Source organism: Castor canadensis, chromosome 10 (genome assembly GCF_047511655.1).
Source record: "Castor canadensis chromosome 10, mCasCan1.hap1v2, whole genome shotgun sequence".
Lineage (NCBI taxonomy): Eukaryota > Metazoa > Chordata > Mammalia > Rodentia > Castoridae > Castor > Castor canadensis.
This window is the reverse complement of record NC_133395.1, coordinates 4,252,404-4,276,448: the sequence shown is the minus strand read 5'-3', so window position 1 is coordinate 4,276,448 and position 24,045 is coordinate 4,252,404. Positions and strand designations below refer to the sequence as shown.

Below are 24,045 nucleotides of genomic sequence, written 5' to 3'. Positions count from 1 at the left end.
GATTTCTCAATTGGCTTTAATCTTCTCTGCTACCATTCCCCTGTTTCTAGATAATGGTTTAAACCAACCTTAATTTTACCATTCTAAAGAAGACATAGACTCATTGCAACAAATTTAGAAAGGAAAGAATTATAGAGTTAAAATGAATATTTGCCTGAGTCACACTTTGCCAAAATATCCTGTGTTAATATTTTAAAATTCCCTCCTGTTTGAATAGTTTACATTCTTATGTAACAGCAACATTCAAAACTATAGATTGAGGAAAAATGAGGGTTTTTTTCCTTTCTGTTCAGTAGGGTCTATTTTTGGATTTGAAAAAAATTCTATGCACCTTAGGTCTGTGCACTATTTCCATTCTAGTTACTCTGATTTATTTTCTCCAAGACTCAACAACCTTGGAGTGTCCCTTTTATTGTCAAAGCACCCACTGACATTCCATCCACCAGCAATCCCCATCTGTGTTAGGGCCACTGACATTTCTTTCTATTGGGATCTTTGGAGGGCAGTGGCTGGAGATGGACTTGACGGAGGTGGACCTGACCACCTCCCACACTACCCCCAGTCCTCCCAAGGGCAAATTCTGTTTCTTCTTAATTGTAAAACATAGTGGTTTGGCTCAAATTTTGGTTTTCTTAATTATTTTGTGTTTCAAATTAAAGTTTTATTAAGCTTAATTTATTTCAAAAGGCCATTCTTGATTACAGTGTAATAAACAGAAATGTGGGGAAATCCAGAGTTTAAAAAATTGCTAAATAGCTTATCTTGGCCAAAATTTCACTTTTAAGCCCAAAAGTGTGTTTGGAGATAGATATTCTCAACTGGAAAAATTAACTAAAGCAATATGGCTTTGAAAAGACTCCATGGTGGAATTAGTTTACAAATGGAATCGTGTGACCTGGTTTTGAACACTTGCCAACCTATAATTTTATTTATTTAAAAAATCTAAAGATAAGAATCTTTACAGTCTTGTCAAAAAGGGGAGCTCCTTCAAATGGGGTGCCAGCAAACTAAAACAGCTTATTGATAAAAGAATAATCTTTGCATTTTCTCCCTTGTTAGTCAACAGGGAATATAAAAGCTATTAGAAATAAATGTTTTGATTACAGAAAGATCAAATTATTTTGATTATTTTATTGGTCATCTATTAGCAATATTTATTTCATTTGTCTCAGTTATAATTGCAAAATAGTGGTGAAAAATGAGCAATTAAAACAAATATAAACAAGGTGGGAAGATCACCTATATTTTGTCTTCCAAATAGTTATTTCAACATTTTGGACCATACGCTTTATTTTTCTCCATTTTTATTTAAACTTCTCCGTTTGGAATTGTTTTAGGTTGTGGATAGGCTATAAAGATGATACAGAGCTTTGGGATATACTTTCATCCACCTCCCCTAATGTTCACATCTTTCATGATCACGGCATCTCGTTACAAGGAAAACCCACATTGAGATTGAGCCACTGGCTCCAGACCTTATTTGGAGATTTCCAGATCCATCCAGAATGCCACACTGCATTGAACATTCAATAAAATTAGCATTTCGAGTACAGAGCACATAAATTAACATCTAATATTGTAACTTAGGTATTTCTCTGGAATAAAGCATTTTAACTGTGAAAAAAGTATCAGGTCAATTTTTGAGTCTCTTGAAATACATAGTCCAACCCACTTGGAAAGAAAGACATGACTGGTAGATGTCATGTCCAGTCTTGGCTTGGCATTTGTGGCTTAGCTGTGACTTACAAGGTTGTACCATGAGTGTTGAAAGCATGCAGTGTGGAACCACTAGTTGAGCAAAATTAGTCTCACTTAAGCCTCCTACCAGCAAGGCCGCACGCCTTCCTAGAACAGCTGGCTGCTGTTGGGTGATCTCTGACCACAGTCTTCTCTAAGTAGCATTTTTTTCCTCCCTTGCTTCAATAGTGAGACTTATTTTTTTCAGTGTTGCAAGAGCTGGCTTCTGTTCAATTTCCAAAAAAGTATTTAAAATTGAAGATAGTGTGACCTGACCACCAAGTCCTTGAGCTCTGTTCTTGTTAAGATTGAAGTTTTGAGAAACCCAAGAGCCAGGACACAAGCCAATCAATGCAGATAATGTGGCATGAGTGTCTCTTGCATAAATCCTTACATTGCAGTGAGGCAGAGAGACAGAGAAAATAAGCAATACTTACAATGAATAAATTATAATACTAGAAAGTGGTAATTATGTGGGAAAAGTGAAATTTAGAACAGTACGATGAGCATCAGAGTGGAGGATGAAGAAAGCAGAAATATGATACATTTCTGTTTCTTTGTGATTAGTGTTTTTATTTTATTTATTAATTTACTTTTTGTTGTCATATTATTGATGTACTGGGAGTACACTGTGACATTTACAAAAGTTCTTACAACATATCATAGTTGAATTTACCCCCTCCATCATTCTCCTTTATTCCCCGTCGCCCCTCCCTCACTCCTGGAATAATTTCAACGGGTCACATTTTTCCATTTCTGTTTTAAATCAGGTTGTGGGAGAAGTCTTTTCACTTCTCCCTGAAAAAACAGTACTTTCTTTTTTAATTTAACTTTTTATTTTTCACACATGAATAGGAAATTTTAAAATAAAATGTTGAGGGATGTATTATTCTTATTAATGATCCCTTATGAATAGATGGAATTTTAGAAACTATTATTTTTATAGGTCAGCTCCCACTTAAGAGAAATCACTGGGCAGCTGCATTTTTGCTCTGGTGACATTTTCTTTCAAAAGACATTCCTATTTCTAAAGAGTCACACAACAAGAAGGAACAGGCTTCCTTCAAAATAGACCGGTCACCACTGTGTGGACAAATATCTGATAACGATGCTCCAGAGTGTGGGGAAGAGGAGAGAGAAAGGAACTTTGCAGAGCCTGTTCTGTGTGCAAATTCCATGATGGGCTCTGTGGGTGTGTGATGTCACTTCCTCCTCACTAACTTGACTTATTGCCATATCATCCTCACTTTAGAAGAGAAAAGAGAAACCCAGAGGGAGTCCATTCCTTCTCTCAGCAAGCTAAATGCCTATTTGAAAAAATTAAACAAAGTTAACATAAATTTTTAAATAATAGTAAAATAATGAAATTAATAGGACCTTATCATTTACAACAAAGTATATTTGTATTATGGCTTGGATAACACTATAAGGCATGTGTTGTCACTTCCATTATACAGATAAGAATGTTTCAAAATTAAATCTCAAACTCATGGGTATATTCACTAGTTGATAGATACTAAGGTTTGAATTTTTTTTTTTTCAATTACAGAAGCGTCTCTGCTTGATTTTCAGGTAAGGCATCAGATTTGAGATAAAGAAGTGGGTCCTGGACAAATTAGTAGGTCTTGTTATTTTTTATTGTGGCCGGTGAGAGGGGCATCAAGTAGTGGAATCACAGAATGTTACTAGTTGTGCTCGCCACAAACTGAAAGACTGCAGACCGTGGCTACTAAGAGATGAGCTGGGTTTTAAGATTGAGTAGATTTGAATGAGAACACTGATGGACTATTTTGGATTATGGGAATGGTAAAGAAAGAAGAGATAGCAAAATTTACAAAGAGTTCTTAGTAGGCATAGTAACATATCATAGGAAATGCCTGCTGATTAACTTTTTGCTCTTCTAAATACCATGATTGCTTTGTAAGTGCTTATCCACTGAAGTGTTTTTAAGGTCTGGCTTTCCTCTACTTTTGGCCTAATTGCCAATGCAACTGTCAGGAATTATGAGAGTCAGAACCTCAGTAATCTCTCTCTCTCTCTGTCTCTCTCTCCTTCTATCCCTTCCTTCTTCCCTCTCTCCTGATTGTGTCAAACACCTAGCCTCGACCCCGTATGTTTCTTACAGTTGCAACTTTAATTCTGACTGTCCCTGTCTCTTCCACTCAGTCATACCCTCCATGAAGGCAAAGCTTGTGTGTGTTTTCTTTGCTATCCTGAGCACAATGCTTTACATAAATTAAATGCCCAGTAAATATGATGAATAAATTAAATGAGAGATGGAATCTAAATTCAACAAAATTTAAAAACTCAATCTATTCAAACTTATTAGTTAAATTTCAAGATAGAGGAGAGAGGAATCAGCTATAATTATAAGTTCCTAGATCAGGCAACTGAGAAGATAATTATGTATCCGCTAAAAGAGAAAACAGAGAAGGAGGAGGAGGTGAACGTGCATGAGGAAGAAGAGTTAGGTTTGGGGAATGTTGAATTTGAAGTCTTATTATGGCATCCATATGAAGATGTCCAAGAGGAAGATGAGGTGTACTAGCTGATGGGGCGGTGTACTTGTAGGCTTTTACAAGTGTACCTCCAATATTCACTTCAGCTTCCTCAACTCCATATTGGTTTTTTAGGTGGCATCCTGAAACTTCTGTCTTTCACTGTCAAGTTGCTGATCTTCAGTGCCTTCTGCATGCGTGTCATTAATAAACTGAAATATAGTAACATAATTCATTGAAGTCATGACAGAATACAGGCATAAAGTTAACAATTCCAATTTAAAATATTTGATCATTAGTGAATTGAAGCAATATTAGATGAAGATGTTTTTACACAATGTCTGTAAGACAATGAAAAAGGCTGTAAGTTTACATCTCTCTATGTATATAACAAATTTTTATGGAATATGTGACAATGAGAAATTTATACATAAGATTCTCTCTCCACATACACTCCCACACACATACACCCACACAACATACAGAAACAGGGAAAGAGAGAGAGAGCCACGGCTTCAAATATTTTCATTATTCAAATCCTGTACTTAACTCCTTTCCAATCCTACCACCCCTAAATAGTACCCCATTCTCAATCCTCTGGATCATTATCATATTACCATCTTTCTGAATACCCCAGAATGGAAAAAAAAATGTTTTTATTATTCATCCTTAGTTACCCTCAACCATACAACCATCAGTCAGAACTTTTCAATCTTCTTGATTCAATCCAGGACATCTTGGATGCCCACTTTGTATAATTGCACCTGAGACTAAACTCCCTCATCTTATCTGTGTGCCAGTGGAGAGCTGCTTCCATTATGGCTTCCTGGCAGCTCCGGCTACACAGCAACTCATGTGTGACCTTTCTCAGGCATGACCTCTACCAGTATACCACTTTCAAAATTAAGAATTCATACTTCAAATAAATTTCTATGAGGCCAAGTACATAATTTTTAATTTAGTTCTCTAGAAATCCTTTTTCAACCTTCACAACCTTTATTGCTTTTGTAAGTAACCACCAAAGGCCAACTGCTTAGCACTGATTAAACAGAACATAATTCAGCTTTCCATCTCTAAATCCTTGCATTCCCATTTCAGTGGAAATATTTATCCAAAACCATGCTTTCCTCATTTTCTTTAGGCTTCTAGGTCAAGCATTATGTCAATATTTAGATATTTTAATGGTTTCTCTTAGTTTACATTTTCTTCCCACTGATAATTCAAAGCTAACTCAAGAAAAATTAAATTCCTGCATCTGACATGACTTATATCCATGGAAAGGTAAGGTATGCAGAAATGAAAGTGAGATCCCTCCTTTTTGAAAAACATGTGGTGCCATAAGTAAGATGACAGAAGAAAGTGCTGAGAGATCAGGACGCACTTCTCATCCAGTCTGAGGAGAGGAAGAGCCTTCACGAGCAAGGAGATGGGCAGTACTGTGAAGAACTCACAGGTGTAAATCACATGACTAGGGAGTGAGGTTTTCTATGGGAGCCTCTCATAGTTTGCAAGCCTTGCGTTTCTGATATTATTTATAGTAGACTTAGCCTTGTTAAAAGAATCTATAACAACCTAGCTTCAAGTTTGAAAGGGCTTGATTTCAGTACAGAAAACAATCCAACATATTAGCTAGTTCTTAAATTTTCAATTCATTCTTCCTGAAAGGGGTATTGCTGAAAGGCTTTTGAAAACCAGATGCAATCAATCAATATTACACTTGTCACCAATGTTGTGCCTCTTATATTAGACCATGCAGTTCCAAAAGTCTTATGGGTAGACACTGTGTTACTGGGGACAGGTATTAAAAACAGTGTGTGGTCAGTAGAGGCTACCATATGGTCTGAAGGTGTGTCATCCCAAAATTCATATGTTGAAATCTAATCACCAATCTAATGGAATTACAAGGTGTAGCTTTGAGGAGGTCAGGAGCAGAACTCTCATAAACTGATCAGTGCCCATATCAAAGAGACCCCACAGAGCCACCTTACACCTTCTGCCATGTAAAAACAAAGCAAGAAGGCAATTTTGGTCCACATTGTGGGGCAAGTCTTTACTGAACAGTTATCTATAGGGTAAGATAAGATATAGGTTGAGTAGAAAAGAATGCTAAAAGACTGAATTGAAGATAAATTGATGATAGATTTCAAATTCCCTAAAAGAAGGTGTCCTTAAAAAGTTGAGTGATTTTCCTCAAAATGAGGGGGACTGCTGAACATACTTGCTTCAGTGAGTGTAACTTGAACACTGTTATTAAATGGTTTATATGATATCCATTTTCTTTTCTGAAAGGCAGACCATGAAAAACCTTTCTCTCCAAAACTATTTTCTTCTAAAGGTAACATTTCTGCTATTAAATGATAGCGAGACATGATAGACCAGGCAAAATCAGGCAGGGCAAACAAGAGCTTGGAATTTAGAGATAAGCACTGTATTAACAAATACCTTGATTAAAAGCACAGACACTACATTTTTGTTTTAAGCGTTACACTCCCTAAGTCGCAAAATATTTTAATAATAATAAAGACACAACTCGACCTTGCTCACTTATCCAAATAATTGTGATGCTCTGGAAACTAAGAAAAAAATGTCTTTTAAAAAGGCATTTATCCTGGTGAAAATTTTTGGTAAAATTACTCCTTTGATCACAAAAGTGTTTACAAAGGAAAAAAAATCTTAAGAAAGGGCACTTGTTTTGAATGGAGCATCTGGCAGAACCAATCCTTTGTTTAAAGGGATGTTCAGACATCTGTGTCATAATGAGCTAAATTTAATAAATAGACAAACCTTGATATTTCTGGGCCCAATTGATAAAGTGGTATAATTATTAAGTGTATCCATGGTCTTAAACTCATGTTAAACCAAAGGAAAAATGGGCAACACTCTTTAAAAAATAAATCCAAGCAGCAGTTCACCAAAAGCAGAGGAGCTCATGGGATGGGAACCCTTCCCCCAGCTGCTCTTGTGAGGAAATGGTCAGGATTGCTTGTAAATAAAAGCTACACCAGGCACTGATGATTTTAATCAAACACCTCTTTTTTTGTAAATATGATTTTCAAAATCAAGGATGGACGATAAGGACAGGGATAGACTCAAATATCCTTTAAAGTTAACTCTCCAAGGTGTCTGCATTTATTTGATCCTCTCGATAATAATTAAAGATGTTAAATCTGAGGTGTGTCAGCAAAAGGAAAATTCTTACCATCGTCAAGGACAAACTCCTCCATGCTGTCTGTGTCAGAACGCTTTTACTTTCTATTTCAGAGAGGAAATGAAATGACAGCCCCTTTTCCTGCCTAAAGGAATGTTGCTCTTTGGGAAGTGGGGCCACCCCTCACCAGGACACATCAATAATCAGGCCAGTGTGGTCCATCCCGGATACACTTGTGTTATATACCCTAGGAAGCTAGATGAGCTTCCATGCCGATCCTAAGGACACTTTTCTATTCCCTCCTTCCTTTTTCATACTGGTGGATATTGTAACCTTACAGTGTTGTAGGAAATACCATCAACATTCCTGACAAGTCCCCAATGGGACGAATTCTAAAGAGCTAAAATAATTATAAAGAAACAGAGGGACAAAATAGATGATTCACTAAATGTGTACTCTAAATGCAATTGACTTTATGGGTCATTTTATGTATGTCTGCTTGTGTGATGCAATGAGTCCTAAAGCAACACTGGGCGTGGAATCCCAGAAGAGAGCTGGCTGATGTGCTCACAGCCACTTAAATTTTAAAGTTTTAAAACCTCATTTAATGTGCTTCTAGATTGATACCATTGGCATGCCTGATCTAAAATTCTGTGTGTGTGTGTGTGTGTGTGGGCGGGGGTATGTGTATGTAAGAATATTTAGGACAATTCTTAGATTATCGTTACAGAGTTACTACAGAGGGAACCCACGCCTCTAAGTACCTGTGCTTTTTCTGCTGCCTCATCCAAGGCATGCAAAAGGTAATTTCAAGCTGTGATAGGAGAAAAAAAGGTGGGGGGGGGATGAAGGTCCTTTTAAGAATCAAATAGTTGCTTTGGCTGCTTAATTAAAGGACTACAAAGGGATCCTAACATCTGGTTATTTACACAAACGATCTTAACTGGTTTTATTCTGTTATGAATATAACTCAAATTCAATTACCTTTTAAAATACATCTGGATCTGCTAACAAATGTGCTTTAATAAATTGTTACTGTGTAAAAATAAGCTTTCTTTTTGAGCATTCATTAAAGCATGTGCTATTTTATTTTATTAAAAATAATTTTGTCTAAATTCAAAAATTCTGTAAAACTTGTTTTGAAACACAAATTAAAAGCAAAAATGAGTAGGAGAAAGAGATGTTTTTAAAAATAAACGTCAAAGGGAAAAATGCTTTTGATGAGAAAGAATTGTATAAAGTAAAGAAAGGATTGCCCCCAGAAAGAATCGGAACAGACACAGAAGGGTAAAGAGATTTCCAAATGTGTCTGAGTAGGTCTTAAAATATACAGATGGAACTTATATCAAGTCCATGTGTGAGATTAAGCTGACTATGCTTAAAGGGTTATCTAGGATTTTCCAAAGTCAATACTTAATACACTGGTATAAAAATAAAACTTAACTCTATGTCTTATACAACAATGCTTTCTTAAAAACATTGCTCAGCTTTTATTAAGATTTATTTTTTAAAGTGACTTAAAAGGTAAAGATTTTATCAAATAATTGCTTGTGTTTGCCAATGATTTTTTTCCGGTTTTTGACTGAGTCTCAACTAAGCCAGGTTTCCTTATGTGTCTCCTTATGTCAAGGTCTTTTAAATAGCCACTTTATAAACAACTGTGATTTCAGATGATTTTAGTACATTCTATATATGCAAATAAGTGAAGCTATATGTCTAATGAACTTTTTCTCAATGTTACATAAAAGTTTGCAGAGTTAAAGATTTGAAAGTTTAGTCCTGATGCATGCATTTCCTCTGACTAAATAAGGTTTTTGTATCTATGAGATACACTTATATATCAAAACAGACCTAGAAGAGGCCTAAAACTTCATTTTGCCAACGCTGCAGAACTACAACCCTACTAAACCAAATATCCTAAACTGTGTTTCAGAAGTAAAAGCTAAACCAATATATAAAGGACAGCTGTGTGGCTATGATGCTATTACTGACTCCTCTGTGCGTTAAGTGAATTAATGTTCTCCAAGTATGTAAGTGATCTAAAACACAGAGCTTAAGCAAACACTTTGCTAAACTGGCATTCTCCAAACTACAGCTGTTAATGGTGCTAGTCTTTTTCAAAATTGTGCTCACATACTTCTAATTTCACCATGTAGTCAAGCAAAGATAATTAGACTTGTCCAAACACTACATCCAAAGCAGTGACAATTAAAAGAATTGGACATTGGTCACCCAAAAGTACATCTGTAGACAAGAACCTTATTTAAAATTCATTTATTCCATAGACAAAATTGTATGGAAATTTACAGATAGGTAGATGCCTATTATTGACAATATATAAAATTTATACCAGTCTCTATGTTAAAAAATTTAAATGTCTTCAAAAAGATAACAAGAAAAGCCTTTTGGTCCTGACACAGTGCTATGATTCACCACTACTGTCTTCAGTCTACTGTGCACTACTAGACTGCTTTGCCAATTGCTAACTGTTTTCAAAGTCCTAACCTTGACTGTTCTAAGTCTTTTAGACTTCCATTTCTGGGTGTGAACTGTATTTCTATCTTTCCTTTGCTTTCTTACTAATAGTGTGTGTTAGTCTGCTTGCACTGCTACAGTAAAGTACTATAGACTGGGTGGTTTGTAAGCATTTGACATTCATTCCTCATAATCCAGGAGATGGAGAATTCCATTCAAGGTCCCATATATACAGTATCTAGTGAGGATTTGCGCCCTGGTTCATAGATGTGTGTTTCCATGGCAGGAGGTGTGAGCTATAGCCTTGCAGTCTCTTTTATAAGGGCAGTGATCCTTCCTCAAATCCCTATCTGCCAACACCATCACAATAAGATTTCAACACATGAATTTTGGGAGGATGCCAACATTTGGACCATAGCAGCTGCTTGTAAGTTTGTGGGGAACAATAGGGAAAGGAGAAATTGAAATAGCAAGTCATGCATGCTGGTATTTCTTTGAGCTCTATCAGTTTTGGTTGGGCATACAACCTCTCAGAGACCTTCCAGGAGGTCTGCAGTCATTTGACTTGATGCTGTTATCAACAATCAAGGCAACATCAACACTACTGCTGGCAGCCAATATTTACCTGGAAAAGTATGGTGCTAAGAACTTCCCACCCATTGCCTCACTTAACAATATATCTGTGTATATCTACACACACATGGCAGAGGAAAGAGGGGACGTTCGGTAACTTACATTTGACTTTCTTCAACATCCTCCCTTTTTGTGTGGGGCACAGATTAGCACTCTTTAAGCTTTTAAGCTCTGCCCAGGCCTCACTCTTGCTACGCTCTGCCACTTGAACCGAACCCCAGCCCCTTATAAAGAATTCCTGGAATACATAAGAATATTTGAAATAGTTTAAACATGGCTTCTTTAGGTGCTGTGCACTTCGGCTTACTGGCCTCCGACACTGTTCTTTCTAAGCTGTCCTCGTGCATAACTATTCTGCTTATTATCATGGTTTCACACATTTTCAGTGGAAAAGCATCAGTCATCAGAACTGTACTTATAAATCCTATTTTCTCCATGGCACAGTGTGGCTACCCACAGAGTGGACCAAAGTGCATTGCAACAATCAAAGTACACATTTGTGCTCTAGTTATTAACTGCCTTTACATGATTCAGAGCCATTGGTATCTCTGCTGCAACAAAAATGATCAGATGAACAAAAATTAGTGGGAAGAATTTCATGGTTAAAAAGAAATTACAGTTTTTAATGCATTTCCAGCTTAAAATATCAAGGAACATTTCTTCACAGACTTCTTATGTGCTTGCCTCTTTAACAGTGCTTTTAATAGCTCAGAATGATTCACCATTATTTCTTTGGTATTCCACACTTTAAATGTTAGAAAAATTTCTGTTAAACCCTGAGGTAGGAGTTCTCTACTGTGTCCACTTCTAAAATTCATTTATTGAGGAGTATGTGTTTACAGTATTACTTCAACTCTGAATAAAGTGCTTACTAGATAATACAAAAGTCTAAGCTAATATTTCCTTAAAATAAAGAAGCTTAGATTTAGGCTCTGTATTTTCACAGACATTATTTTTTTTCCCTCCCTATGTAACCAACAGAAAGTACATTTAGTTTCCTCTGGGGCATTTTCCTCTATTTAAATGGTCATTATTTTTTCCTTTGGACATTTTCTGAACTATTGTACATGTGTATGGGACGTGAAATAATGTTCCCAAGGACTGTACAGTCTCACAAAAATTTTACGTTTTATTTTTAAAGATGTTCTCTCTTTCTTTCTTTTGCCCAAAATATTTTGCCCAAAAGTTTAACTTTGGCTCCCAAGCGAAACAGATGGAATTTAAATCCTGGTCCAGGTACTTCTATCTCTGAGGCCTGAACAAGCTGTTTATACTCTCAAGTGTAAGTGTTTAGTACCTGACTTTTAGGATTCCTGGAAGGACAGAAGGAGGTGAGGTGTACTAGCTCATTGTTTGCACTTCCACCTGCTCAACAGATGCTAGCAATAATTTTTATTTTTGCGAAGGACAAAGGTCTTATATTCAGTAGCAGTAATATGTAAAATCTAATAAAGTTTAACTGTTTTGTGTGTTTGGTGGGACTTGAAAAATACGTGACTAAACCTGCTCTCTATACAGCAGTAATAAATTAGGTTACTGTGTCTCAACAGCATCTAAAGCTTTTCTGAAGTTACATACTAAATGCATGAAAATATTTCATACAGTACCTTTAAGAATAGTATCAGGCAAGCTATCTAAAGAGTATGGTTGACTTTTAGCATGTCTGTGAGGATGAACTTGGAGCTTTGTGTTCCCAGCCTTCTCGGTGGCCTTATGATTTCTGGTTAAGTAACTGAAATGGTGGATTTTTGCTTTTCAGTCACTCAAGACTGCTTGCAACTGATTGCAGATGGTGATATGCCGACTATCCGAAAAGGTAACGAACTGGCCCTCGTACGTTGTCCACTTAGGATTCAGTCCCTACAACTTGTAAGTCTGCATTGTATCTGAACCACCTCTCAAATCAGCCTTCTGCCTCAAAACTTATTGTCATCAGATGTCACAGAGAGACATTCAACTTGATCAAAATGACTGGGAAATATTTAGAATTGCATAATACTCTGACAAACAGAATTCCCTTAAAGGCACTAATATTTATGAGTTTTAAATAACTAGACTAATACTCAATAAGAATTAACTTTTCATAATTTAGAAAGAGCTGTCTTTGTTGGTGACATGAGACCATCTTCACAAGCACTAATTCTGTTCTATTTGGTTATAAAAATTATAATAGAATAAAAGTGAACCTGAACATACCCAATAAATTATATTTTTATAAATTGTCTAATGCCAAAGTGTTACTTGGTAATTTATCATTTACTCATAGAAGTATCATGTTTTGAACTTGCTTTTCAGTCACTGGAAGCTTTTGTTAGCTTTTACTCTAGGCAAATAAGTACTTTCTGTATTAATGGATAAAAACAAAGTTCATGGGGAATAAATTTTAGCACCACATCCCAAAAGGTGTCACTTGCAGTATTAATCCAGATAAATGATCCTTGAAATAAGAGTTTTATTATTAAATAAGTTTAGAAACATAGTATCCTATATATTTTTATTCAAGACTCACAAGACACATTCACAAAGTACTGAATCTGAGACACTTTGCTCTGAAAAAGTATTTCTTTAACTTTTTTTTTGTTTAATCCAGCTTTTTACAGATTCCTGTGATGGTGCCACTCTACTTTGTTGCAAAGTTGACAATTTTTCAGGCAAAGTTGTCAACTTTGTCCAAAAGCAAAGTATTTTGGGAATTGATGACATATAACAATTCCTGACAATACAAAATAAGCCATGAACAAGAATGTACCAGAGAGGAATCGTTCGTCTGTTCATTGACACATTCATTTATTCATTTTACACATGCTTAAATGAGATCTACTGAAATGGTTGCAGGAATGGGGGAGGAGGGATAAAGGAGAATGATGGAGGGGTGAATTCAACTATGAAACATTGTAAGAACGTTGGTAACTGTCACAGTATACCTCCAATACAACAAAAATAATAGAAAAACATTTTTAAAAAAGAACATACAATGTTCTAATGACTGGAGGAGCAATGGGGTGGGAGTATTAAATTAAGTATGATGACTTTTCACTTTGTTGGAATTTATCTTCTGGAAGCAGAAAAAGAAAAAAGCCCACAAATGAACAAGTGAAATGTAGAAAGATGAAATGGAATGTTATGTGTTATGGGGGAAAGGAGAGGTGGCAGGAATGGGAATTTCTGAGTTGTCACCCACAGTGGGACTTGGGGTTATCAGGAGATTAGCTGGGGGTGGGGAGAAGAAACTAACACGGATAAAGACATAGATTGCCTCTATGATTCTCTGGAGTCTGACTTTGCATCTGTTGTTTCCTGTGTGACTTCTGTTATCACAAATGCCAAACAAGTACCAAACCGTTTACAAATCTATAATTGTTTATTGCACCACATTTTCCAAAATCATGCTTGCAACTTTTAAAAGGCAAAGAACTATTTCCTAAGGATTAAAATAAAGCCAGAGGAACACCCTAAGGACCAAAGATAAAATTATTTAAAAATGCTTGGAAAAGGTTTGCATTACACAGTTGGACAAAAGATGTAGACATACAAACTGATGCCATGCTCTCTCGTGAGCGTGAACTTGGCAGCTGTGGCCCTCTGCCTTGGAGCGCTGTCTGTCCCGGACTGAGGCACACAGCTGCCCAGGCTGCAGCACCACAGGCTCAGGTTGCACTCTGGTGCAGGATGGATGCAAGCAAGCCCTGAGAGAACATTTACCGTTCGCAGAACTTTCAGCAGGGAGACAGAGGGAGATCCCCCTTTGTTAAGAAAGGTGTACCCAATGAAGCATTTGCACTTGTTCAACTCTGCAGGTTTTTACAAAAGATAATGTACTATGATCTCCGGTGTTGAGATGAAATTGTGTTACAACACAGAAAAGCAAGAGAGGCCTGTGCAGTGTGGACTCTCCTCTGTCCTGTATCTTATCTTTAGTTGGATTTTTTTTTTTTTGAGACGGAGTCTTCCTCTGTTACCCAGGCTGGCTTCCAACTCGTGATCCTCCTGCTTCAGCCTCCTCTGTGCTGGGATTACAGACATGCAGCACCATGCCTGGCTTTTTTTGTTTTTTGTTTTAATGTTTGACTGGTATTAAAAACCCTCACTCCCCTTCCAATCCACTCCACTTAGCAATTTACCACTTTCATTGTTTCTTATGTAGATTTTATAATGAAATTAGACTATAGTTGTGATTTCCCCTTCTTTATATTAAGCCTAATGCACCATAATTGTGATACATCTTATGTGAAAACAAGAATATGACCGGTTTTCTTTATTTAAAAATGCATACTACAGACATTTTTATGCCTGTAAGTAGAAAAATTCCCTCATTATTTAAAAAAGAACTCTACTGTTCTGTTGTACGAATGTAGCTTATTTAATGAGTTCCCTGCTAGTACGACATTGTGACATTAGTACGACATTGTGACATTTGGAATGATGAGTTTGCACTGTTGTTGCCAAGTCATTCCGTTAGAGCCAATTAAATTTACGCTATGATTCCATGGCACAAAAAAGAACAAGGTATTTTAATTTCTCTTCTTTTAATATGAAGTGCATGGACCATCTTTTTCTATATCTTAAGAACCATTTTTCTTTTCTGTCTTTACAATCTTCTAATTCTCCTTTGTATTTTTATTTCCTGTTCTGGGGCTGCTTGTTTCAAGTCTTCCCATTTTTCTATCTGGCTGTTGGTCTCTTGTACTTTGGTTTGCATGAGCTCTTTATGTGTTAGGCAGACTAATCATTTACACCGTGAATTTTGAATATTTCCCACGGTGGTGAAATTTGTCCTTTCACTTTTGCATAACACAAGGTTGTCCTTTAAAATCAAGTTTGTCAATATTTTTTAAGGATTCTGTATTTTGAATCATGATTAGAAGGGCCTCCCATGGCCCTTCTCAAACTTTTATTGTTAGTTTTTACATTTAACTATTTTATGTAATTGCTTCTTATTCTGGTGAGGTTCAACCAACTTACACTTTTACTCAGAAGGTTGTCCATTTACCAACATTAAAAAATAGCTCCTAATTCTAATACTGTTGGAATATTTTAACTTATATAATATTTCTATATTTGGGTAAATTAGGGTTTTAATTTTAGCTTTTTTTCCTGACATTTCTATTATATTAGTTTGTGTGTCTATCAAGGACCCCAACATGCCCTTTTTGTTATCAGGGAGTATATTACTATCTGGCCAGTCTATTTCCCTCTTCTGTTTTTAAGTTTTTCCTGTTCTTGGTTTTTCCACAGAAATAGTAGAATCAGCTTACCAGGTTAAAAAGAAAAAAAGTTATATGCAACATATGACTTTTAATATTTTTGTTGAATCTCGTTATGTTTGCAAATTACGATAATAAGAGTTCCTGTGAAATCCAGTAAGAGAACCTAATCTTTTACTTGTCTGGTCCTCTTTTGTCTCTTTCAATGTGTATTGAAATTTTCTTCTTATAGATCTTTTATACTTCTTGTTAATACTTTCTAAAAATATTTTATTGAATTTCCCCCAAAGGTTTTATTCTTTCAGCTGCTATCACTCTTGGGACTATTTTTTCTTATTCTACCTTTTAGCTGGTTGTCCTTTTTGTAAATAAAGGTCTTGAGCTCTATGGTGTATCTTTTCAATATTAAGGTTACAATACTTAGTTTTTTTTTTTTTTTTTGGTGGTTGTGGGATTTGAATTCTGGTTTTTTTTTTTTGCTAGGCAGGCACTCAACCACTTGAGCCATTCCACCAGCCTTGTTTTGTGTTGGGTATTTTTGAGATAGGGTCACCTAGGGCTGGCTTTGAACCATGATCCTCCTGATTTCTGCCTCTTGAGTAGCTAGGATTACAGGCTTGAAGCACCAGCACCTGGCTAAAATATTTAATTTTTTCACTTACATTTCCTTAGTAGATTATTTGACATAATTTGTTTCAGTTGTCCTTCATGTATACAGAACAGAGCTGACATTTATTTTTTGTTCTCATCTCAAAATAAAGTTCATTTACTTGTTGGATGATGTAGACCCGTCTGTATTTGCTGATTTAGGAAATATGCTAGGCTTTTATTCATCATATTGTGATATATTTTGTCTTGTTTCATATTTTAACAAAGGAATTTCTACTTTATAATTCAAAGAGTTTGTTCACTCTGTAAGCTAATTGCTTTGGTTTCTCTATGTGTGTAGGACACTAGTATTTAATTATGTTTATAATTATATTCTTTTTTATTGAGGTCAAGTACACATAATGTACAATTAAGGTATTCAATTCACTGACATTCACAATATTCTGTGACCACCAACTCTCTCCTAATCCCCAAACAATATCCTTCCCTCCTATCCATTACCAGTCACCTCTGCTCCATCTCCCCCTCCCCAGCAACCAGCAACCTTCTGTCTCTGTGGGGGTCACCTATTCTGGATGTATCCTACAAATGTAATCATGCGATGTGTGGCTTTCAGTGTCAGGTCCTTCACTCATTGTGACGTCTTGAGGTCACTACTTTACAGCACATATTAATACTTCACTCCTCTGTGTGGGTGACTATTATAGCATTATATAAAAAGCACAGTTGTTTACCCCTTTGCCCACTAATGGGCATTTGGGTTGTTGCCAACTTTTGGCTACTGTGAGCAGTGATCCTATGGGAATTTGTGTAAAATACTTGTTTGCATAACTCTTTACAATTTGGAGTACACATTTAAGGTTGTAATTGTTAAGAAATTGCTGAACTGTTACCTGTAGTGGCTGCACTCCATGGCCTCACCAATTTGTGGTGACTTCATTACAATTATCATCCTTGCTCCTTTCCTGTCGTGTGTGGAGTGGTGCCTCTCTGTACCACTGGTTTGCATTTCACGTTGTTACTGGACTTTTGTATGTCCTCTTTGGAAAATGTCTGTTCAAGTCCCTGAACTATTTTATTATTTTTAATTGGTCATTTGTCTTCTTGTTTTTGAGCTGTGAAATTTTGTTATATATTATAATGGCTAGACCCTTACAGAAATCTGATTTATAAATATTTTATTCTACTTTATTAGCCTTCTTCTTTCTTTTTTTTTTCTTTTTCTTTCTTTGTTTCTTTCTTTCTTTTTTTCATGAAACAAGCTCTCACTATGTAGTTCAAGCTGGCTGGAAGTCACTTTGTAGCCCAGGCTGGTCTCAATCTTGCAGTCCTACTGAGTCAGCCTCCCTGGTGCTGGAATTACAGATGTGTACCACCACACCTAGATTCTTTTAATTGTCTTGATAATGTCTTTTGGTGTACAAAAGTGTTCGAGTTTGTTCTTGTCGTTGTTTTGAGATAGAGTCTCACTGTATACCCATGTTGGCCTGACCCCAATAGGGCCTGACTGGCTTCAAACTTGAAATTCTCCTGCCCTAGTCTCCTGTGTGCTAGAATTATAGACACATGACACCAAACCTGGACTAAAGCATTTAATCTATTTTTACTTTGTCTCTAATGCTTTTGGTGTCATTATGGATGAATACATGACAATATCCAATCCATGATTTACTCCTCTGCTTTCTTCTGATACTCTCACAGTTTTATGCTTAAATCGTTGAGCCATTTCCTTTGAGTTTGACATATGGTGTGAAGCGAGCATTCAACACCATCCTCTAAAAAGCAGACACCCAGTGGTCCCAAAACCATCTGTTGAAGAAGACCATTCATTCTACCACTGAATAGCCTTACAGCACTTGTCTAAAGTCAATTGGTCATGGGTGGTCGGCTTAACTTCTGGACTCAATTATTGTCTGCTGGTTTACATGTCTATCTTCATGCCAGACCAACACAGTATTTTGATTACTGTAGCTTCATCATAAAATTTGAAAGTTGGGAGAGTGAATTTCCAATTTGTTTTTCATTTTTAACAATAGTGTTGAAGATTTGGGGTCCTTTGCAATAGCAAGTGAATTTTATATTTGGATTTTTTTCATTTAGAAAAAAAAACCCTACCATTGAAATTTGCATAGGGGTTGTACTGAATCTGTAGATAATTTGGGTAGTATTTCCATCTTAGCAATGGTAAGTCCACCATATGTGAACATGAGTAGCTTCCTCTGTGTTTATGTCTGCTACATTTTGTTTAGCCATGTTTCATAGTCTTCACTGTGTAAGACGTTCAATGCTTGGGGTGAATTTATCCCTAGGATGTTACGTTCGTTTGGATGCTGGCTTTGTCAGCTCAGATTGCTAAAACAAATTACCATAGACTGGGTGGCTCAAACAATTATTTCTCATAGCTCTAAAGGTTAATGATCCAAGGTCAAGATACCAGAAGATCTTTTAAAGCTCCATTTCTGGTTTCAAATGGCTATCTTTTCATCATGACCTTACATGGTGAAGAACAGAGACAAGAGTAAATAAATCTCATGTTTCTTCTTATAAGGCCAGTAATGTCATTCATGAGAACTCTTCCTGCGTGACCTAATAACATCCCAAAGGCCCTACCTCCTACTACCACCCCTCTGTGAAATAGGATTTCAGCATATGAATTTGGTGGAGACACATTCACTCTTATTAACAAATAATGTTAAAAATAGAAGTTTTTTTTTAATTTCATTTCCAAATTGTTTTACTCCTGGTTTATTGAAACACGGCTGATTTTGAATGTTGACTTTGTATCCTGCTACTTAGCTGAATTCATTTTTCAGGTCTAGTAGGTTTTGGTGAACTCTTTAATATTTTACACATATAGGACCACTGCTATCTGTACGTAGAGATAATTCTACTTCTCTCCTTACAATTTGATACCTTTTGTTTCTTTTTCTTGCTTGTTTGCTCTATCTAGAACTTTCAGGGAAATGTTGAGCAGTGGTGAACACAGCACGGTTGGGGTCTTGTTCATAGTGTAATCTTGAGGATTAATGCATCAATAGTCAGGATTGATTTTTGGTATGCAGGTTTCTGGTAGTGTCTTTCTGTCTGTGGTATCAGGGCGATTCTAGTTTCATAGAATGAATTAAGTATTGTTCCCTTCTACTATTTTTAAGAATTTTTTTAAAGCCATGTAGTCATGAATTTCTTTGAGAGAAAGTTTTGATTAATTCAGACTCTTTGTATTTATTACAGGTCTGTTTGGATTTTCTATTTATTCTTGATTTTGTTTTAATAGGTTGTGGGTTTCTAGGAATTTTCCCATTTAAATTAAATTATCTAATTTATTGTAATATAACTATTACAATCTTTCTTTCTACTAGACTGATAAGATGTTACCTTTTTGTGATTTTGTGATTGGGGTCTTCATTTCTTTTTTCTCTTTTTCTGGAGTCTTTTTTTTCTTCGTCAGTATAGCTAAATGTTAGTCTTTTTTTTTTTTATTTTCATAAACCAACTTTTAGTGTCATCAGTTGCCTCTACTATATTTCTGTTCTCCATTTTATTGGCCTTCACCCTAATCTACCCTTTCCTTCCTTTAGTCAGCTTTGGACTCAATTTGCTCTTCTATTTCTGTCTGCTTAAACGTGTAAGGGGTGATGGAGTTGAGAACGTTTTCAATGTAGGTGTTTATAGCTGCATACCTCCATCCCCACACTGCTGTCATCGCCACCCACAAGCTTTGCTACATTCACCCCAAAATATCTTCTATTTCCCTTCTTATTTGTTCATAGGCCACTTGGTTGTTTTAATAGTGTGCTGTTTAATCTCCACATACTTCTAAATTTTCTTCCTTATGTTATTGACTTCTAGATTCATTGCTTGGAGAAAATACTGTGTAGGATTTAAGTCTTTTAAAGTTTATCGAGTATTATTTTGCTGCATAATATATTCTAAGACAAGATCCATGTACACTTGAGAGAAGTGTGTACTCTGCTCCTTTTAGGTGGAGTGTTTTCTGTCTGTTAGGTCTAGTGGATTTGTAGTTCTTTTCAAATCCTCTGTCACCTTATTGATCTCTCATCTACACTGTCCAGCCTCTGTTGAAATGGGATATTAAAGTCTCCAATTACTACCATAGAAATATGTTCTTCCCTTTAATTCAGGCAGTCTATGCCTATATTTTGAACTTCTGTTTTGTGGTGTGTATGTACTTATAATTGTAAAGTATTCTTGATGAATCAGCCTTTTTATTGATGTGTAATGTCCTTTCTGTCTTGTAATATTTTTTGATTTGACATGTATTTTGTCTGATAGTGTAGCCACTCCAGCAATCCGATGCTCATTTCTCATGATTTTATTCTTGATCTATTGTTTCTTCAATCTAGAGTGAGTGTCTTATGGCCAGGATATTATTAGATCATGAATTTTGCTTTGTTTTAATTTTTTTGTGTGTTTTGAAACAGGGTATTGCTTTGTAGCCAAGGCGCTCTTTAAGCTCACTGTGTAGCCCAGGCCGCACTTGCACTCTTGATCTTCCCGCCTCAGCTTTCTGAGTGCTAGGATCACAGGCATAAGGCATTGTGCCTGACTTTTTAAAATTTTAATCTACATTGCCAATCTCTGTATTTTAATCAGCAAATTTAACCTATTTATATTTAAAGTGACTACTGAAAAGGAAAGAATTCTATCATTTTGATATTTGTTTTATATATGTTTATATATGTTTTGCTCATTCCTTCATTACATCTTTTTTGTTTAATAGACATTTACATATATGCCCTTTGTTTTCTCCCTAATTACTTCTGTGCATGTTTTTTAGTTATTGTTTTAGTTCCTATTCTGGCAGTTATAACAAGTACCCTAAATTTATAACAACTTGACTTGAATTAACTCCATCATAACTTTTTGCTTTATCTTACCATTGTTGCAAAATATATGCTTATATATTATGTGTTCATTAACATAGATTGGTAATTATTATTCTAATCATTTTCCTTTATTTTTTTCAGTATTGTAGTTTGAACTCAAGGTCTACACCTGAGCCACTCCACCAGCCCCTCTCCCCCTTTTTTTATGAAGGGTTTTTTGAGATTAGGGTCTCATGAACTATTTGCCTGGGTGGCTTCGAACCTTGATCCTCCTGATCTCTCCCTCCTGAGTAGCTAGGATTAGAGGTGTGAGGCACTGGCTCCCAGCCTAACCATTTTTCCTTTTAAACCCTATAAGAAACAAAAATGAACTAAAAATGCAATAAAAAGGATTTTATCTTTATTATAAAGTTGTCCATATCTGTGCTGTTTGTTTCTTCACGTCCTTTCTTTTTCATTAGAAAGACATTGAATGGCAGGTCTGATGAATTACCTTCCCTTTTTTTATTTGAGATCATTTTTATCCTTCTTCTTTTTAGCATTTTAAATGCATACCATTTTTAAACATTTTTATTGTCATATTTATGCAAGGGGTTTCATGGGGACATTTCCATATATGTTACAGTGTACCTTGGTTAGGTTCACCCCCACCATCATTCTCCCTTGTCCCTCCAGCTTCTTCAAATGACTTTGACACGTGGCACGTTCTGGCTGCATACATGTGTGTAAAATACATCTCCTATTCACTGTCCTTCTCCCACTAGTGCTGTTCCCCTAAGAGCCCTGATTTACTTTCCTGTCTTTCATTATTTAAGTGTATGCTTATTCAAAGGGCTTTGCCATGGTATTCCACCAGGGAATATATTCCACTCTAACCAGTAATGCTCTGTTACCCTTCTCCCCATTCCCCCTCTGCCTAGTGTGCAGCAGCTTTCAGTGTGTGCCTTCTTCCTACGTAGATGTGATGTTTCAATCTATCATTTTCTTTTCCTTTGCCAGGTATAGAAAACTAGGTCGACAGATTTTTTGTTCAGCACTTTAAATATGTCATTGCCTTGCCTTTGATCTTCGTGGTTGAGGATGAGCTATTGACTTTCAATCTCATTGTGCACAAACCTTGTACTTGACAAATTGCTTTTCTCTTGTTGCTTTTATGATTTTCTTCTCGTCTTTCTCTTTCTGTTGCTTGATTATAACGAGTTTTTATGTGAATTTCTTTGAATTTATCCTGTTTGGAGTTTGTTGAATTTTTGGAGGTATAGTTAGTTAGGACTTTCTTCCACATTGGGAAATGGCGAGCCATTATTTGTCCAAATGATCTTTGTATAATTTTCTGTCTCTTTTCCCTCTGTAATGGCCATCATCACAGTCAGGCTGCTCAACGACATCTTAGAATTCCTTATGATCTGTTTGCTTTTCTCCATCCTTTTAAAAACTTTATTGTTAGAGCACTTTTAGGTTCACAGAAAAATTGAGTAGAAGGTGCAAAGACATACCCTATACTCTACACATGCACAGGCTCCCCTATTGTTAAAATCTGTCATCAGAACAGTACATTTGTTACACTTAATGAACCGTCATCATCAAAAGAGTCTATGATTGACATTCGAGTTCACTCTTGGTGTTGTACTTTTTATGGGTGAGCACAAATGTGTAATGGCGCCTCTCCACTGCTATGATATAAAGAGTATTTTCTCTGCTTTAGAAATCCTTTTTGCTCTGCCTATTCATGATTTTCTTCCCCTTCGCCCCTGGTAACAATTTATCTTTTTTCTCTCCTAGGTTTTCAGGATTTGCTAAAGGTCAGTTAACATTCAGCTCTGACTCCTGTGGTGCTGAGATTTCTCCAATGGGGTCTCTGCGTCATTCTGAGCTTTCCAATGCTATTTAGTCTCTGGTTTTCTTATTTTAGTGTCCATTTTAAAATGTGTACTGTTTCTAGGAAATTAACTGTTTCCTCTACGTCCCAGTTTGATCTCTTTTATTTGATTCCTCACTTTCTAGTTTTCTGCAGAATTCTTTTTTTAAGAAAAGCAGCTTTAAAGAATTCTTAGTCCTATGAAATTATGCCTCTTTATCTTCAACAATATTTTTAAAAATAAACTTCTTAGCTTACCAAAGAAAAGAATTCTCTTCTTTGACAACTTCTCATGATAATCTTGATGATTTTTAATTAGATGACTTTGGTTGCTGAGGGTGCAGCTCAGTGTTGGAACACTTTGGTAATGAGTACCAGGGCCTCAGTTTGATCCTCAACACTGCAAAAAAAATGTCTTTGGCAAGGTGTTACATAAAACGATTGTATATTTATACACACACTTCCCCGAAGACCTCTTCTAAACTTGGATGAGGTTGTTCTAGGCAAAATATTTTGATCAGTTTTAGAAGACAGAAATGGGATAGTGATATTTTTAATGTCAGCTATCGATATCCCGTGGTGCTTAAAACCACTTAAGATTTAAATTCTTCAGGATTGAAATCATTAGTCTGCATAAGAGATAAGTCAATAACTGGTTGTTGCTTTTGTAAATCAAATACATTCACTTAAATCAAGTTTTCTCTTGTTTGACACACAATTTGCTTTCTTTTTCTTTTCTTCATTTTGAAGTCTAGAAAACATGTTAATAAATCTTATAAAGTCACTTTCTCACATTCTTTGCAAACAAGTGTATGGACCTTCTGAGGAACATCATGTTTCATATATTTTCAGAATTTGTGTGGGAGAATGTATTTCCTATTTCCCCTGTATGCAAAATATCTTTTAATAAAGTACCAAGTACAGTTGACTGAAAAACATGGAAACATTGTCTCTCCTCCATTGTGTAGCTTTTACCTTTTGTCAAAGATCAGTTGATTATATGAGTCTACTTCTGGGCTTTTATTCTGTCCCATTG

The 24,045-nt window shown here is 36.0% G+C and overlaps 1 protein-coding gene across 1 annotated transcript in view; it reads left to right on the top strand.

The window, feature by feature from the left end:
- The window catches only part of Tnfsf13b (TNF superfamily member 13b), a 40,052-nt gene that overhangs the window by 3,236 nt on the left and 12,771 nt on the right, over positions 1-24,045 (top strand). The window contains exon 3 of the mRNA XM_020183995.2: positions 12,251-12,307. Within this exon, the coding sequence (XP_020039584.2) occupies positions 12,251-12,307 (57 nt within the window). The remainder of the gene's footprint in view (positions 1-12,250; positions 12,308-24,045) is intronic.